Source organism: Contarinia nasturtii, unplaced genomic scaffold (assembly GCF_009176525.2).
Source record: "Contarinia nasturtii isolate CC-2019 unplaced genomic scaffold, AAFC_CNas_1.1 Cnas_scaffold_928, whole genome shotgun sequence".
In the NCBI taxonomy this organism is placed as follows: Eukaryota; Metazoa; Arthropoda; class Insecta; order Diptera; family Cecidomyiidae; genus Contarinia; species Contarinia nasturtii.
In genome coordinates this window covers 3,670,053-3,685,679 of record NW_022198275.1, presented here as the reverse complement: position 1 = coordinate 3,685,679, position 15,627 = coordinate 3,670,053, and the positions used below count along the sequence as shown (strand labels likewise).

General features: G+C 33.4%; 1 protein-coding gene across 1 annotated transcript in view; it reads left to right on the top strand.

Annotated features, from left to right (window-relative positions):
• The first annotated feature begins 846 nt into the window (after positions 1 to 846).
• LOC116343105 (TBC1 domain family member 1-like) overlaps positions 847 to 15,627 on the top strand; it is a 14,973-nt gene continuing 192 nt past the window's right edge. The window contains exons 1-8 of the mRNA XM_031771002.1: positions 847 to 1,892; positions 2,123 to 2,419; positions 12,575 to 13,096; positions 13,166 to 13,467; positions 13,566 to 13,655; positions 13,970 to 14,750; positions 14,815 to 14,972; positions 15,047 to 15,623. Coding sequence (XP_031626862.1) covers positions 1,773 to 1,892; positions 2,123 to 2,419; positions 12,575 to 13,096; positions 13,166 to 13,467; positions 13,566 to 13,655; positions 13,970 to 14,750; positions 14,815 to 14,972; positions 15,047 to 15,623 — 2,847 coding nt within the window. The 5' untranslated portion in view covers positions 847 to 1,772. The remainder of the gene's footprint in view (positions 1,893 to 2,122; positions 2,420 to 12,574; positions 13,097 to 13,165; positions 13,468 to 13,565; positions 13,656 to 13,969; positions 14,751 to 14,814; positions 14,973 to 15,046; positions 15,624 to 15,627) is intronic.

Below are 15,627 nucleotides of genomic sequence, written 5' to 3'. Positions count from 1 at the left end.
TCCAATTCATATATAAATAATTCAAGCTGGCAAATCCACTTGACGTTTTCAGTCGTTTTCAATTTACGAGTGAAAAGCAGATGTTGCAAATTAAATCGGTTGCTCGAAATGTATGATCAACATGAGATCGCGAGAAAAACAAAATCTATCAGAACAAATAATCCAATCGAAAATAGCTTTTTCATGTAAACAAAAGATTCCAGTTCTTTTATGAAATTACGGAAATAACATTTATTCCGGCTTTTCATCGAACAAAATCAAAAGGCCCACAGTCGACCAAAGTATGATTTAAAATTTTGTATCGATTACAAACAAGTTTTGTATTTTTTTTATTTAATCGCTCGTGATTGTGTCGGTATTTTTACTTATAGTTCGATTGAACTTGTTCCGTTTTAATTGAATGAGTAACAAAAAAATACGTAAATTTAAATTGTATATCGTCTCATTGTTAAATCACCCAGTCATTTTTGATTAAAAACATGTATTTTTCTCGTATTAATAATAAGTAAATAGTTATATTAAATAAAAAGGAAAACCATTTGTATTTTGTATTAAGTTAATGTTTACATTAAATAAGAGCAAATTATAAACCAATTTCGTGTTTTTTGTTGTTGTGTATCTTTTAAATTTTTGCTTATAGGAAAAGAAACTTTGAACAAAACTATGCGTAACACCAGCGCCATCTGTGGAGAGAAAAACCCTGTACATTACAACGGAAAAGAAATGGATATATGTGATAAAATGAGATGCACTTATATACAATCAGGGAATAATAATTTCAAAAGTGACGTTTACAACTGACGCATGCGATTCGTCAACCGCTTTTTATCCATACAAATACATCAATTGATGTATATTAAAAACTATTTGGTATGGCATTTATTTGTATATTGCCATCGACAAAATCAACAATCCATCACACATAAACTATATGTCCTTTCGCACATTTACGATTGGAAATCGTAACGGGATCGTTTGTGATAAGCACCGAGTGTTTGTTTTTACGTTGTTCTTCTGTGTTATTTGATCATAATATTTATCATTCAACTATTTGCATATGCTGCCGCAGCTGCGATAAATAGAGAAATAGTTTTATTTTTAAATACAGTATTCCAGAGAAAATACTGTTAAATGTGTTTGAAATGTTCAAATTGTAAAAAATCCGTCCAAGTTTATATACATAAGCCAAGAAACTTGGTCGAAAGAAAAAAAAGGTGAAAAATTGAAGAAGCGAACTAAAGTGATTTAAGTGGTGCACTAGAAAGAATATCGAAAAGAACCAAGTGAAGAAAAAAATGAAGGAAAAAATCAATGATAATTGAAACTTCGAGTGGCGCAATGCATGTATAGAAAAAAAGCCATTGAAACGATAGAACCGAAAGAAACAACACAACAGAAAACACACACTCGAAACATTGGTGCTCTTTGAAATTGGAGTGAATACACTTTAGTGTATTTTTCTTTTCTTCCGTGAATACGATACAGAGTATTTGTATGCTACATTTGGTTTACATTTGTACATTCTTTGATTCGCTGGCGCTTGAAGAAAAAAAAATTGGCACGTTCTTAGTAAAAGAGCTTATGTCATTTGTTCATTGAAAGAAATAAAAAACACTGAAAAGTTTATCGCTTTTCTCAGGCATATCTTTATCACCACTGACTCTTTGCGAGTTTTTAAAACTATCAAAAGTTTTGATATGAATTTTTAAAAGTTTTGTGCTGAAGATTGAAAAAAAAGTGGAAAATCAAACGAATTTATTTTTTCACTCGACATGAAGACAAAGTTGATTTCTATGGTGTGGCGCGGATGTGCGTCGGTTGATCCACGATTTTCGGCTGCAATGTTGCCATGGACTCTTACGGATATCTATAGTCGTGAACAATATTCAAATGTGAGTAAAAATTGGGTTTGGCAATACGTCATGGGCTTGTTGTATAATTAAAATACTAACCTTGAACACTTTTTTGTGAGGGTTGTATCCAGTAAACCGAAAAACAAAGCAATTAAATGAACCACCAAACTCGACTGGATATCGATTAATCTTAATTTATTAAAGAAATATAGTCCCATATTCCAAATAAATATATTTATAGTAATTTCTTTTGTTTGTTTTTCGTGTAGCTGTCGATTGGCATAGAACATGGTGTGCTTGAAACGTATAATGAAGATTTTGAGCTCCAGTTTACGCATCAATTAAAATATATTGTGGGCATTTGTAAGATAGCAACCGCTCAAAATGCATTGAATTGCAAAAGTAAGCTGACCGAATTCATAACATTCCCAAATCGAAGACCGCAATCGACAATAATCGACGAAGTGAACACCAAGGCCGGCGTTCATGGCATTGTTTATTTATTGAAAAATCCTCGTGATCCATTGTTGCATGTATTTCTATTCGAAAGCCCATGCTTAGAACAGGTAAGATTATCAAAATAAATTCACCCGAAAAAAAATAATCGAAAATCGAAAGCAAAAGGCTTTTAGCATATTTCCCTTATGTCATCCAGGTTTGTCGAACAAAGAAAGGTCAAATTAACATTAAAGATAAAAGTCGTATTTTATTCAACCAAAATTGTCAAAACGTGCAGCTCATAATAATTGATTTTCGAATCTATTCTTTTCCGAACCCATTTCGTCATTGCATAAACTTTACCATAAAAAATAAGAATTAATCAAATATCAACAAAGCATACCATTGATTCAAATGTATTTACAAATAAACTGAAGGATAAATTGCGAGAGAGAAAAAAAAAACAATTCTATCCTTTATGCGAATAAATGGCCTACATTATTTGTCATGCAGGTGCCAATCGGTCTAAACGTGATAGCACTCACAATGAGCGTGCACTTCGTATATAACATAGCTCGAGCAGTTGTTTTTCGCTCTGTTACGATTCGTAATGAAATTTTCTATTTTACGATTTCCTTCGTGCATTTTCACCGACAGAATGATTTTTACACGTTTTTGTCGCATGTTATGCTTTCATAAGTAGTTGTCCACCCCCAGAGTGTTGCTACTGTAATAATTCTAATGCCAAAGCAAATTGTCCACTCAGATCTATATTTATTTACATTGGTTTTGGGTTTTAATTCTAAGAGAAAATGATATAGAATATGGTGTTTGCAATAGAATCAAAACTAAATTAACCGCACATGCACGTACGTGATGTCAATTGGCTAGAATTTTGATCTAATAAATTAAGAGAAGAAAATAACATGAAACTTTGTCGCATTTGTTTTTATCGATAAACGTACAATTCGAATACATTTGATGTGCACCACAAAACGATTGTTAGCCAGCACCCAAATATTGACAAAACGGTACGCGGTTTTGCCCAAATTAAATAAACGTTCACTCAATCAACTCAACCGAGTACTGTGAAATCGATCGTAATTGATGCGGCCAATGAATTGAAAATAGTTTGCGTTTGTTTCGGCGAAAAATGTATCGTGACCGATTCATGCGGTTGATATTCGTTTAAAAGGACTCACACGTTTCGGTTTAATTTGAATCAATATGATTGGCAAAAAACATATTCTATGCAATTGTTATTTTGTATCACGATGAAATCACATGCACACTTTTAACTGGCACTTTTCGTGATTGTCTGTGTCGCATCAAAGACATTTCAATTGAACACATTTCAGGCATTCCCCGAATTTCGCTAAATACAATTTGAACTAAACAAATTCTAGGTAATTCCTCACATTTATTATATATTACCGTTATTCCTAGTATCGTTAGAATTGTCATGCTGGGTATTTTTTTATTTTAATTGAATTCAATTATTAGTAAGTCAGTTAATATTTGGAAATTTGTACTGATAATTGATTGCTCTTCTATCGAATTTTATAACTAAATCAATAACACCATAACGTAAGCTACAGCATTCCCCTCTCTTGTCGCCAAAATATCTTCCTTTCTTCAACAACTTTTTCGGCATCATATTTGTTGTTGACTGTTGCCATAGTCAGTGAATAGAGAAAATAAACAACGAAACGATTATTTTCCGCTCGATGTGTACAAGCTTGGCTAGATTCGTTCTCGTATTAAATCGAAACGAAAAAAAAACTAGTTATTTTTGGAAAAATGCCAAATCGATGCTACCATGCTCGGATATTGAGGACGTTGAATGAGATAGAAATGATTTTTAAGTTTTTTATAGGCGAAAGAAACAAATAATGCAAGCCAGACTGTCTGTGTGGTGTTATTCACTTCAAGTTCAAATCGAAATATCTCCAGACTGTGAATAAAACTCATTTAAATGTATCTGTATGAAAACAGAGACATATTTCAACAACTTCATGCAGTGATAAATTGCAATGACACACGGGAATACTGTACTCATTGAATTTAAGATAAGCACAACCGATGTTGATTTTTTTCTTTCAATTCTATGCACCAATTCAAATGTCTATGTCGATTTATTTCTCTAAAACTCATACATATTCTAATCGCGATAAACTAACTTGTTCACCTTTTCAAATTGTTTGTCTGTGTGTACGTGTTTTGACAACGTAGAATAAGTTATTCCCTGCAGGCTTGATGCACGCGCGGCTGCCAAATTCAGACCAAAGTTTATACAGATTGAATTTTTATGGGAAAAATCCCAAATGAATATCGATAACAAAGAAAAAAAATAACAAAACAAAAAATAAATACTTGCACTATATTCTTCCATTGATTTGAAAATCAAAAATAGATTTTGTTGTTAGGCAACGAATGTACTCGAATCTGATTAATATTGAATTACAAAATCAAACATAAATTCAAGGTTACAATTAAACTGTCATCGGAAAGGAACTTGTTGTAAACAACAATTTTAGATGTTAAAATATCTACATCCTCTTTTCTTCCTCGCACTAGTAAACAAAAATTTGCTGTGCGGCTGTTTCACGATTTACGCGTTTGTTTGTTGATTTTTGACGTTATGCACGCGAGAGACTCGTTTTATTTTGATTTTGCGTAGCTTTTTATGTTAATTTGTTAAATTTATTCATCAACAAAAAGATGTTTAGAACGTGTGCGTTTGCACGCAGCCTCCCAATAATCTATCTCAAGATTTAAACATTTTTATCTTCACATTCGATTTTGTGACAAAGTGATTTTTTATGCGAAACGCACAAGCCGCAATACGACACACAAAATCAATATGCGGCGCACATTGAACTCTCTTCAAAATTCGAATAGCGGCTTTAACATTGCGTTTGTGCCAAAATGACAATGACAAAATAAGACATGAGCTCTCCTATGCGTGCCATTATTATGCGATATCATTATTATTTTTACTTGTGCGTCTCATACACGTGAGACAGAGTCTATGCATATACGAACGTTTTGATTCGGCGGGTATCTTTCACTCTCTTTCTCTATCGTTTCGCTTGCGTCAACTTTTTTGCGGTCACCATTCTCAATACGTTCGGTTGAACATTCAGTTGAATTTTTATCGTCGATCGGTTTAAAAGTTTTGCTCGACAGCAGCAGCTACACAGCAAAAACTCGCACAACATTCAAAAATCAAATTATAAAAAAGCTCAGTAACATTTAAATGTGATATTTTACGATATACAATATCTGCGCGTACATATAGTTGAGAGAGAGTGAAATGTGTAGTTCTAAATTTAGTCAAGTTTAATGAAGAAAGTATTAATATGCTGTTTGGATGAAACACAGAAATCTCGTTATATACACGGCATATACTAGTACATTTCGAATAAATTGGGAATGAAATTGAATTTATATTTACGACAGTGTGATTAAAAGAAAGAAACGAACTTGCATCGAGTGAAATCCAAAAAGAAACCATTGAACGGAACTATTGCACATTGAAAGAGAAACGAGAAACAATAAGTAAACGGATTTACTGTGCGCGCTGAAAATTCATTTCAAAACTCATTCAAAACTGAACAATAGGATAGCAATTTGCAATCTGATTATATTTTAATTAAACTATTTTGCGCCAACAAAATATAATACATTTATTAAAAAAACTTAAATGTAAATGATTGATTGAGAAATTACCTGTTGCGGCAATTAAAAACGATCCTAGACGCAAATTATGCCGATAATTATTGAACAAGAAAGTGATGAATATTAAATGCTAACATTGAATAAATTTCATTAAATTATAAATGTTTTGAAGCTGTTCGCCGTGGAGTTCCTGTATTCCTGAATAGTTATCAAAGTTAATTAAACCAAAACTACTGCGACGAGAAAGGGAAGAATTCTTAAGCGGTAAATTGTTATCTTTTACTCCATTTTACACAAACAAAAAAATATAAATAAAGAAAGAAATTTTCGACGCAAAAAAAAAAACGATTGAAGACGAAATCAATCTGTAATCATGTTCACGATACCGTTTCATCGTGATAATATTTTAACAAGTTCCATGAGCGATGCATCAACACTGCCAGTGCCGAAGCGTCTATATGTATGTGTATTCACTGGTTTTGCACACTGTGCATTTAGTCATTTGAATGCATTATTTATATTTTGACTCTGCTTGGCAAATATTTCAATAATTTTTATTCAACAACATTGAAGGCTGACGTTATTGTTGATCCATTCAAAACCGGCTTCATCCATTCATTTTAACGGACTAAACCCCCATTTAAATATGATCATTATCGCTGCCGTTTTAGTTTAGCCAATTTAGTTTTCCACGCTTGGAATTGAAGAATATGTTTTGCTTCTGCTTATCGATGAGCATTCAACATTTTGCCATAAAACACGTTCTGTTTTATTCAAACGATAGCTATTCTTAACAGATCAACAAAAAAAAAGGAAACGCATCAAAATGCCATTCTAATAGCTTGATTTTGTTCATTAAATTAAGTGTTCTGAAATGTGCGTCATTGCCGTCATTTTTTGCTTACATTTTGTGTCAATTTCATGTGTGTTTTGTTTCTTGGTTTATGTGTGCTCTTGAAATATTACTATTAATGTGTTCCGTTCGCTGTGTTGAATGATTTTCTCAATGATATCAACAGACGTTTTATGTATATTTGGCATGCACGAGTTGAAATGACAATAATTTCTCACGTCTTGACTTTGGTTCCCCTCGATTCGTTTTTTTATGTCCCAAAAATATATTAACCCATTTCAAATACGCATTTATTATAGGACATTTACGATACTTTCTTTTATTTAAATGTTGAACTTCGTACTACAAACAGACAATGATGAGATAAATAAACGCTATTTCGAATGTTTATGGTTAATAACAGATTTATAAATTTAATTTAATGAGGTTCCCATTTAGCTGCATTTGATAGCGAGCGAAAGAGAAAGACGGAAAGAGAAATTGTATTTTTTTTTCACTCGGTAAAAATTTGATTAACTGTCAAGCCACAAATTGGTGTCATACATTCAATTTATCATCGTTCCGATATTATGGTGTTTATCATTGAAATGTGATTCGGGGAATTTTGTAAACAAATTGATTACACGTAAACAATGGCAAGCAGAACTTTTTATATTGTGTGATAGATCTTGTTCACTGTTGCATAATCACATAAAATAATATCACCAAATGGATGAAAAATCATCGAATCAAAAATGACAATAATTTATATCCAGAATGGGCGTTTTTTTGTCGCAATATATCACGTTCGTTGCTGATTTGTCTTTTGTTATCAGCCTGAGTCCAGTTTCGAACAAAAAAAGTTCACTTTCGAAGGTTATTACACTATTATTACTGGATTTAGCGAATGTGTGGTTTGTATCATACAATTTACATTTTTCTCTGGGTCAGAAAAAAAATGTTGTTTCCACTTTGGTTGCAACAATTAAAAATGGTATCATTTATATTCAACACACGCGTTTACATTGAGCGATATAGGCTATCAATGCTCTGCACAAAATATAAGCTAATCGATTCGGATAGAATTTCATTGCAAACAAAAAATGCAGCATTCAATTTTCACTTGTTGTTAATAATTGATGTCAATCAATTAATTCCCAATTAAGGACTATTCAAATTATCGCATTAAATATTTGAAAAAGCCAGCGAATAGCGCTTAAATTGGGGGCTTAAAAATCAATAAATTTTACAATCACTTCCTTCTAAATTCGATTCGATAAAATCACACTTAAATCGCCTTTGATCCGAAAATGAAATAAATCAATTTTATTTATGTATTATATACATGTTTAATTACATTCATACGCTATTTGACCGTCGAAGCCTTCACCGTAATTATTTTCTCGATTCAAAGTCCCAAATCGTCGTAACTCTCTATAGACACAAATAGTAATCATAATAATGTAGAATACATGTATATTTTGCCGATAAACTTCAAAAGGCATTCAAATGTTTTAATGAGAAATGTACATATTTGCACGTATATTCTACATAAACACTATCTTACGGGCTTCAAGTTAAGGTCAAGTTTGAGAATGGAGTGTTTGTGCATGCGAGATTTGGTGAAATAAAATCACTTTTGTCAAGTCATCAAAAATATATAATTCAATGTCAACTGCTAATTTTGAGAAGAAAAAAAACCAAATCCTTGTTACTATATAACGATGGAACAAATTTACAAATCATTTAAGGAGTTCAAATGATCATCACCAATGCGATTACTTGACAATTTTTTTTGTGCGACTCGTCTATTTGAATGGCGATGAGTGCACTGGCACAGGTGGTAAACAAATTCATGGTCTATTATTTTGTCAAATACACATTTAATTAACTGCTCAATGCTATCGATGAAACAAAATAATTCAAATAACAAGATAAACAATTTCAAATACAGTATCATCAGATCAATATAACATATCAAGTGACTGAGAAAAAGAATTGTTTTTTTTCTTGCACAACAATGAGTTTGTTTTGAACGAAATCATATTAAGTGGCAATAAAAGAAAAGATTGGCTGACGCCAGTCGCTAATATTGCAATTTTGTTTAATCACAACTTAGGAAGACTAGCGCGATAATTGTCAACCGCATAAAAGTTACATGCAATTTAGAGAGTCGCGTCCCAAAGACCCCATTGAATTTAGCATTTGATTTCAAAGAATCACCACTAAACAATGAGTCGCGAAGAAATACATGTTTCGTTCAACATTCATGATTTCAATTAAATCAATTATCTTAAGCACTTTTTTATTTCGTTTGTTTTCTGAAAACAATTGGCGTAAATAACAGCTATTTCTGTTATTTTTTGTGTGTTAACTTTTCAATCTGTGCTGAGAGTGGTTGATGTTCGTGATTCTTTTAGATTGGCGATCAATTTGTATGATTAAGAATGCACAAATCAATTTATTGTTATTATTTGCGTTCAATTCCTAGTTACATATGCTTAATAGCGATCTGACTTTGCGACGAAAAAAAATATCACAAATTAAATACATCAACGAAATGTAACTGGAATGGAGTGGAGAGATAAAATGTTTCTGATTGAGTTGTGCCTCCATAAAAATACGATTGACCTCTAGAGAGTTGTGAACCAAGGCAACCATGTCTACACAAACACTCATTATAATTGCATTGTGTACATTTTCGTTGGCGACTTTTTTTTTATCACAAATTATTCTAGTCACACCTGAGCATACGGCTTTTTTTTATAATCTCAAAACGTAGCATTTTCACACAAAAAGGCGGATGCATCCATTTAGAATTGTGTAAAATTACATCGTTTCGAGATTAAATTTGTGCAAATAACGAAAGTAATTTTCAAGAATTGCATGTGACACAGTTGTTTCTCTCTTGATAACATTGACAACTGTTTCCATCCGCACAAAGCGTCTGAATCAAAGGTGATTGATTGTCACTTTAACATTTTCGATTAACATTATGCGGATGAAAAAAAAAACTGATGAATCATTCGGCTAGGCTATTAGCTAGGAGAAATAATTAACTTTTTGGCATACGATATTGAAAAGGCGTGAGAAACATAAGTCGAACAACGACCGACTTATTACATTACATACGATTAGTGTGCGGTCGAGTTCACGTTTTTAAAATGTTATCAGAAAAAATTCCATGACACTCTTAAAGTCCGGCCAAGATGTGCGCACCAGCCATGTGCCGAACGTCATACCAAACCGAACGTCACATCGTACTCTCGACTTAAATGAATATCGTAAATACCGAATTTATACATTTTTGCCAATAAAAACCTAATTATACACGAAATAGAAAAACATAACATTCATTCGATATAATTTATTCAGTCGTTCAGCATCGTCTTATTAGAAATATATGCTGAATGTAAATTTATTATGAGCGTGCGACACTGATGACGCAATATTTCTTTGGAATTTGTTATTTTGTGATCATCCTTTCGAGATGGCACCGCACAATACATAATCAGGTTTTATGGAAGTGGCTCTAATGTCATATCTTCTTTTTTAATCCGTAACATAAGCGTTGAATTGCACGTGAATCCAAAAAAAAAAACAGTTGCTTACGACGAATTTTGCAAAAAAAAAGTTTTCATGTAGAACATGTACGAATGCGTGTGATAATGAAACAACAAGAAATTTGGAACAAAAAAAATCGTAATTAATTTTGATGTTCGATTGAAAAAGGTTTCGTGCGACAAATTTTCCGGAAGAGAGTATTTAAATAAAATGATAATATGGTTGATTTCAATTCAGCCACATAAAAATGGGCATTTTCAAAGGCTATCAGACTAACCAAACACGCAAACTCGGGAAAGATTGCGGAAATCAATCGATTAAAATCAACAGAAAATGTTGAGAAAAAAAGCGGCAGTCTGACACGTACAACATATTTTCAGAGAATTAAGTTACACAAATAAATTTTGTGTCGAAATCAAAACAGCTGCCAATATTTGCAATAACATTTGTGCTCTGAATCTAACTTAATCGCGACTGTGCTGCAATATATACTCAAGTCAATTGAATCCAATCGAAACCACACGAAGTTGATGTCAAACATTTAAAATTAAAACACTCACAATTGGCAATCGGTTTAGTTACATAAATAATAAAACGTTAATTGATGACGAAAAGCAGAACGAATAATGTTTTTTTTTTTTTTTTTGAAACAATATCAAATGCATAAGAATCACATTTTGATCTCGTGCTCAATTGAATTTATAGGGAAAATGAGTGCATCATTTCATTATTGTGCAATGTTCTGTCATTTTCGAGAGAATTTTTATCGTCACTAGTCTATCCGATGGTAGAATTTCATGACAGAATCGATCTCAAGCCGATTTGACGAGTCATGGCCAATGCATTGTGTGCAAATTACAGTTCACTTATATAATGAGATGCAAAATAGTCTTATTTTCATCACTTTGCACTCAATAATAATGTGTGTACGAGGTGCAGTCACTTGACAATGTTATCTAAGCATTGTGCGTGAGCGTTGCTCAATTTGCTATGCGACCAGTTTGCTTCGACATCTATTGAAATTATTATGATTGCTTACCTTGTGATTGTCTGTGTGCAAATAGAACCTGTTGCGCTCTACAGTAAATGTGATTACGGCATTCATAGGCGAGTGAGCGAGCAAAGTAAACAACACAAAACAGAAAAAAATTGTAGAAACGCATACACACACACACACACACTTTGCGATACAAAGTTTGTAATATTGAGTCAAATGTATGTAAAAAGGTGAACTCAATTGGGTGACATTGACAATGAATACCGCATTCTAACAACTCAAAGCATTCATTGTGCTGTGCATACAATTGAAACCAAAGAAGAAGAAAATTGTTCGAAATTGTGTAGTATTCAGTCAGATTTTGTGTCTTTTTTTTTCTCATATCGCTTGACAATTTATTCATAAATATCATGAAAATGTAATAATAACAAAGTGATTAATTTATCAAAAGAAAGAGGAGGAGAGGAGAAGAGAGATCAGCAACCATTTTTATGGTCACAAATGATTTTGCTATTCGTATAAAATGCCGTTATTAAATCAACCAGGAAAATGTAAATGCACATGAATTTATGCTAAGCCACAAGTGAAAACTCTATAAATAAATTACAAAAGAGAAAATGCGGCTCACACATTTACAAAAAGTAACAAAAATACGTCAATGAAATAAAGTATTTATTGATAAAAATTTCATGATTGTGAGCGACAAATCATACCGCTTGAAGCTTGATTTATGTAAAAAAAAACGTATGCAAACCATGTGTGCCGACCATTGAACCAGTTTCATACATCAGTTGGTTTATCCAAACCTTTTTCTTTTCATTCGTTCAATTTTATATTCATCACGTAAAATGTGTGTTTGAGTGCATTTGTTGCATTTTGAAATTCGATGTCTGGCAAAACCAAACGAATAAAACAAAAATTGTGATCAATATTTTCAATGATTTTGTGGGTCGTAGCTGCATAAAAACATATTGCAGTACATTTGGTGTGTGCCATCAAATAATGTTCTCTGTGTTATTTATCTAAGTTTTTTTTTCTTCATCGTTCAACCTACTTAATTCAATTTTAATGATATTCACGTTTTTCTCCCGTTGTGCTTGTTGGAATGCGTTGTTGAGTGTTTTCGCTAGCCGATAACGGATCGAAATGTAAACGAGTGTGCCTAATAGTTCGATATATACTAATGTATTTCATTTCATCCAATTTCAGATCAATAATTTAATGCATCAGATGCGAGATTCGCCACAACCATTAGGTGGATCAGTTGGTTCTATTCCGTCAACATTTATTGGACGAGCATCATCCAGTAGTGGTGATTTGCAAACACTTCAAAAATCATTAAATGTGCATGGCGTTCATTCGACACCAGCATCAAATTTAAAATTCTCCGAATCGGTTCGAAATGCACAGCACGATGGCAGCCCATCAATAGTATCGACACGGAAAATGCAAACATCTCGGAGTTATTCGCATGATTTAAGAAGTCACATAGATAACAACAGTAATTTAAGCAAAAGTGGAAATTCATCGACAAACAGTAGCAACAACAATTTAACCATGCCAGACATATCGCCAAGCAGTTCACAATTCTTTGAGGTGATGTACGTTGGGAAGATTAAAGTCTCCCATAAACGCGTACCATTTTCATTTATCGACGATGCACTTCCAAAATTCAAGGCATACGACACACAACGCATTAAATTATTACAAGCACACATTGCACAACAACAGGTAGGCACAACAATTTTTTATGCCCAATTTTACTGGTTATGAATTAATGGCAATGCATTTATTCGATAGAGATCGGAAGCTGACCAAGATGATGATACAGATAATGTCCCAATGAATGGGCAGAGAAGCAACGGTCTTTTATTGCCACAAAGCTCGAGTCAGTTAGCACCACATGACGAAACACATGAAGAACATGAACAAGATGATGACGAAACTGCCTCTAAAGCATCGAATGAATCAAAAAAATCATTCAACGAAAGAGTGATCGACACACAGTATGAAAATGACAAAGATGACTCGGACGCACCGACTAAAAATCAACTGCTTCGACGAAAAAGTGTTGCGCCAGCTCTTCATAGCACATTAAAAGAGTAAGTTTTTCTTCTATATAAATCGATACATCCATATTCATTAAACGAGCACACTTTCTATCAAACATTTTTTTAAACAAATAAACGTGGAATCACAGCGAAACAAATGCGCCGTCAACTTGTTTCGAAAAAAGTGAAACTGAAATTGATAGCGTTAAAAATACAAATGACGAAGTTCAAGGCGATATGTGAGTTCTCGAATTTATCATAATGCGTTTGTGTGTGTTGTTGATATTTACTTTTCGTTCGGTGATTTTTTTTTTTGCATTACGTTCGAATACGCTTATTTTTTTATTTGCCGCACATGGAATTTGCCGCACATTTGATGTTTTTTTTTAGTTTTTAAGTTGATTTTGTAATAATGCAACTCGTACATGACATGAGTTTGCATAAGTATATTTTCGAATTTTATTTCTCATTGAGCATGGAGCTGTGAATTCTTCAAATTATTTCCTATGAAAAAAATTCTAATTTTCTAAATGCCGTTTGTTTTATTTTACAGGACGCCAAAACGACGAGATCGTTCGGCTTCAATTGGTTCAATACCACAATTCGATCAGAATCGGACGATGGTTTTGTTGGTTGGAAAGGAAGATATTCGTCTGATTAGTCCCGATCGCAAGCAGGTGCTTTTGTATAAAGATATGAAAGATGTGGCCAGTATTTCACAGGGTCACAAAAACTCGGATCACTTTGGTATTATAATTCGAGATTCACGAAATGAAGCCACTGCAAACGGTGGCCATGGATATATTGGATACGTGTTCAAATGTCAATCGGATACAGTCGCCGATGATATTCTAACGGCAATTCAGCAATCATTCATTTCGCATTCGGAGAGCAAGAAAAATCGCAATAAAAATCAAGTGTTTTCATGTGAACACTGTCCAATGCTATGGTATCACAAATTGTGCACCGACGTTGAAGGTTTGAATGACAAGAAAACACAAACATTGATTTTTCGTCGTATCGAACAATTGCCGGAAGATGAACAGGATATCATTTTTGCAAAATATTATGGTGCCGAAGAAATCGCCGATCATTCATTAGCTGAACAAAATCAATTTTTAATGATGCTATTGCGTGCACATAGCGAATCACGTCAACAGCGACATGTCCACGATACGGCTGAAAATCGAACGGAATTTTTAAATCAGTATTTAGGCGGTAGCACCATATTTATGAAGGCAAAACGATCATTGACCAGCTCTTTTGATCATTTGCTGAAACGGAAAAATAGCAAAGATGAAGTTGCGGTAGCCCAAAAGGAAACAAAAGCAAAGGTAAAAACATAATTTGGAATTTGCAAAATTTGAAGATTAAATTAAATTGACATTTATTTTGCAGGAGGTCAAAATTTCATCAAACAATAGTGAACACAGCTATAAGAAGAGCGATGAGGAAGTAGACGGACCAAGTGTTTCACGCCCTAGAAACGGTTCAATCGACCTTTCAGGCGCACCTAAACTCTTTAAAGAAGAACCAAAATCACCGATGATGGATATGTAAGTTTCGAGCAAATCACATCCGATCTACGTTTTACTAAAAAAAATCTCCTTTTCCTTTTCACAAAAAATAGATTTATGAAAGTTGGTAATAGTCCAAAAGAATCGAGCAAAACGGGTTCATGGCGACAAGAGATGTTACAACGTGTCGTTACACCATCGAAGAATGCGAATGACGCCGATAATCTGATGTCACCGCTTCGAGTACGAAATCGTCAACCGATCCATATGAAAAAGCGCACTAAAGATGATTATCGTGAATTGTGGAAAACTGCAATTCGTCAAACAATTCTGTTGATTCGCATGGAAAAAGAGAATGAACGTCTCCAAGCACGTAAAGATGAACACGAACGGAAAAAAATAAAATTGGATTATGATGAAATATTGCCGGCCGAAAAGGATGCTGTACATCGTTGGGACGTTTTTATTGGAAAAGAACTCAATGTGGCCGGTGTTGTGGCTCATAAATGTGATCCAAAAGTGATTTTACAAGCAATCAAAGCTGGAGTACCTCGTTCAATTCGTGGAGAAGTTTGGAATTTCTTGGCCGAACAATTTATGCTGACCACCGCACCAGTTGACACAAAAAAATTCCCAAATTACAATACGCCTTACAGTGTTCTATTGAAGAGTCTAACCGAACACCAACATGCTA